A 2,903-nucleotide genomic window follows, 5' to 3' on the forward strand; every position below is an offset into this window, starting at 1 on the left:
AATGCAAATCAAAACAACCCTGAGATTCCACCTCACACCAGTCAGAATGGCTAGGATAAAAAGCTTAGTTATTTTTCTATGGCTGTGATGAAACACCAGGACCAAAGCCAATTATTAAAGCACGTGTTTAATTTGGCTTATGATGATAGAGGGTTAGAGTCATGTATGGTGGTGTGAAGGCATGGTGGCAACAACATCTGAGGCAGAGAGTGCAATGGAAATGATGCATGGCTTTTAAAACCATGTTGTCAAGCCTCCCCCAGTGACACACCTTTTCTCCAACAAGGCCACATGGGACTGTTATGGCCCAGGATTAAGGAAGGAAAGGTGGAGGAGAGCTTCAATGCACAATACTTCAGATGAAGATGGCAGGTGTTGACTCTCTCCCTTGCCCAACCTGCTGCCAGAAAGTGTGCTGTCCTACTATCAACCCTAGTAAGAATGAATGAAAACCTTGACAGTTATCAGACTCCACTCATTGTCTTCCCACCCCTGAGTATGCAGAAGAAGCATCTTCCAACAGCTCTGGCTAATTGTACATGACCACACAAAGACCCTGGCCACCTCCCCAGGGGCATAAATACCGCCTCACACACACACCCCAATAACCCAACCAATTCTTTGAAGCTTATTCCTCTGTGTGCGTGTGTGTATCTCTGTGTGTGTGTGATTGTGGGTGTTCTTTGACAGCACACTCACTACCCTCCACTGCACCCACCAATGCCTCAACTAACCTCTCCTCCCTCCAGCTTAGTCTGGTGCGCAGTGGGCTGGCTACCCAAGGGGGAGAAGCAAACACCTCGCACAGCACCCTACCTGCTAATCCTTTCCAAATAGTTCCACCAAACAGGGACCAAGTATTCAAACACGTGAGTCTAGGCGCCATTATCATTCAAACTACAACACAAACCTATCCCCATGTGTTAGGAAGCTGGGGCACACATAGAGAAAAATGAGTCTAGGAACTTCAGTCAGTCTAGGTTAAGTCAGGGGCTCAGGCCAAGTTTTCTGACATTGTAGACTCAGGGCAGGTGCAAAAGTAAGGAAACTGACTTTTAGTATAAGCCCTTCCCAGACTTGTAAGAAGAAACTAGAAAGTGACTTGTGGGTATGATGAACTTTAAAACATAACCACCACAGTTGTATAGCATGTCCTATCTGATCAGAGGAGCAAGTTCTCTGTGTTTACTTATGAAGACAGCCATGGCTAGAAATAGCATTTGAACCTAAAACTCTTCTGAGAGATAAAGCTTCTCTCTTCATTTCTTTTATCTTTACTTAGGTGCCTGCATGAGTTTATGTGCACCACATATGTGCAAACGCCCAAGAGGCCAGAAAAGCTTCAGAACCCCTGGAAATGGAGTTACAGGTGATTGTGAGCTGTCATGTGAGTACTGAGAACCAAATCTGGGGCCTCTGAGAAAGCAGTAAGTGCATTTAGACACTGACCCACCTACTTGGAAGACGTTCTTTCCCACCCAAAATAGCTGGGGCACAGTGGCACACATCTAAGAGCCCAGTACTTGAGAGGCTGGGGAAGGAAAAGCAAGAGTTCAAGGCCATCACTGGTTACACAGGACATTCTGTGCTACTCAAATTGTTAAAAGAAATCCAAAATATACCTAAAACAATTGACTAATCTGCAGAGGAACTCTGTAGTTTTTTCCAGGAGTGCTGGTAGCTGGTTCTTACAGAAACATACCTTCACTCTACACCTTCCATGTAGAACCCCACCACGAATCCTGGATTGTAGGCAAGACTGTACCACCTTCATGACTGTTTCCCAAAATCATCATCAAAATAGGATTTCCACGGTGGTTGTTAAAACTGAAGACCCCTACCCCCTACCCCACCTACACACACACATTCCTCTTTGATCCATGAGGTCTGAGTCAAGCTAAGGAGGCAAGAGAATAGGAAGAAGCCCCTGGAAGGCAATACTGGCTGCTGCCTTTCCCCCACACTGAGAAAGTAAGTGCAAAGTGAAACACAGACTGAGGAAGATCACTGAAAGGCAGAGGCAAAGGCAACGTTCTTCTACTCTCTTAATGGAAGGATTCTCTTCAGTAGATGTGACTGATCTGTATTGGTATGAGGAGCAGATGGACTTGGGAGCCATGGCTACTGCGTGCTGAACTAGATGTTAGACTTTATTGTATACGAGAAGAATGAATGATCAGTGGAGAGGCAGAAAAGTCTAGTTTCAGTAGTCTAGTTAAAGTTGCCAGGAGTGAGGAAGATCTGGACCAATGAATGAGGTTACCTGCCCATTGTCCTTACTTCACTGTGAACTGCCCTAAAGGACAAGTTATATAGGACAGAATTTTATTTCTTTTCTGAAGTCAAGAAAGTCTAATGTTGAAGGGACACCTTCTGGTGGGGGCCATCTTGCTTCATTTGTCTAGAAGAATCTGGGAGCTCAACACAGGACAGGAATGCATGTTTTGTCATATGTAAGTCCTAAGATGAGTTACCTCTTTCAAGGAAAGAATGATAGAGAGGGGAGGCAGGTGTTGACATTGATGAGGTTGGGAGACACGGACATTTCACTGGTTTGGCCTAGGTAGAGCCCTACACAGAAGCATCAAAGTGGACTGGTACATAGGGGTTCCCATCACAGGCCACAATGATGTGCTTCTGGTAGTGACTGGTCTTGTAGTCACAGTTGGGATATTTGGAGTTGCCTTTCAGGCGGCAGTCAGTGATGTGCAGGGCAGAGCTGCTCTTGTAGCAGTTGCTATTCCCGTTCTTACAGGTGACGTTTTCCTGGGAGCAGATAGCCTGGACATCTGCCAAGGGTTCATGCACGAACGTGTTCACGGGCTTGCATGACCCCTTTGTCATATCCCGGCGCTTCATCATTTGGTTGCAGTAGGTGGGGCTGCTGCTGGAGGAACCTGCTG

The 2,903-nt window shown here is 46.1% G+C and overlaps 1 protein-coding gene across 1 annotated transcript in view; it reads right to left on the reverse strand.

The window, feature by feature from the left end:
• Nucleotides 1-2,245: 2,245 nt before the first annotated feature.
• The window catches only part of LOC116085223 (ribonuclease pancreatic), a 2,892-nt gene continuing 2,234 nt past the window's right edge, over nucleotides 2,246-2,903 (reverse strand). Inside the window, exon 2 of the mRNA XM_031362650.1 lies at nucleotides 2,246-2,897. Coding sequence (XP_031218510.1) covers nucleotides 2,572-2,897 — 326 coding nt within the window. The 3' untranslated portion in view covers nucleotides 2,246-2,571. The remainder of the gene's footprint in view (nucleotides 2,898-2,903) is intronic.

This window comes from Mastomys coucha, unplaced genomic scaffold (genome assembly GCF_008632895.1).
Source record: "Mastomys coucha isolate ucsf_1 unplaced genomic scaffold, UCSF_Mcou_1 pScaffold9, whole genome shotgun sequence".
Taxonomy (NCBI): domain Eukaryota; kingdom Metazoa; phylum Chordata; class Mammalia; order Rodentia; family Muridae; genus Mastomys; species Mastomys coucha.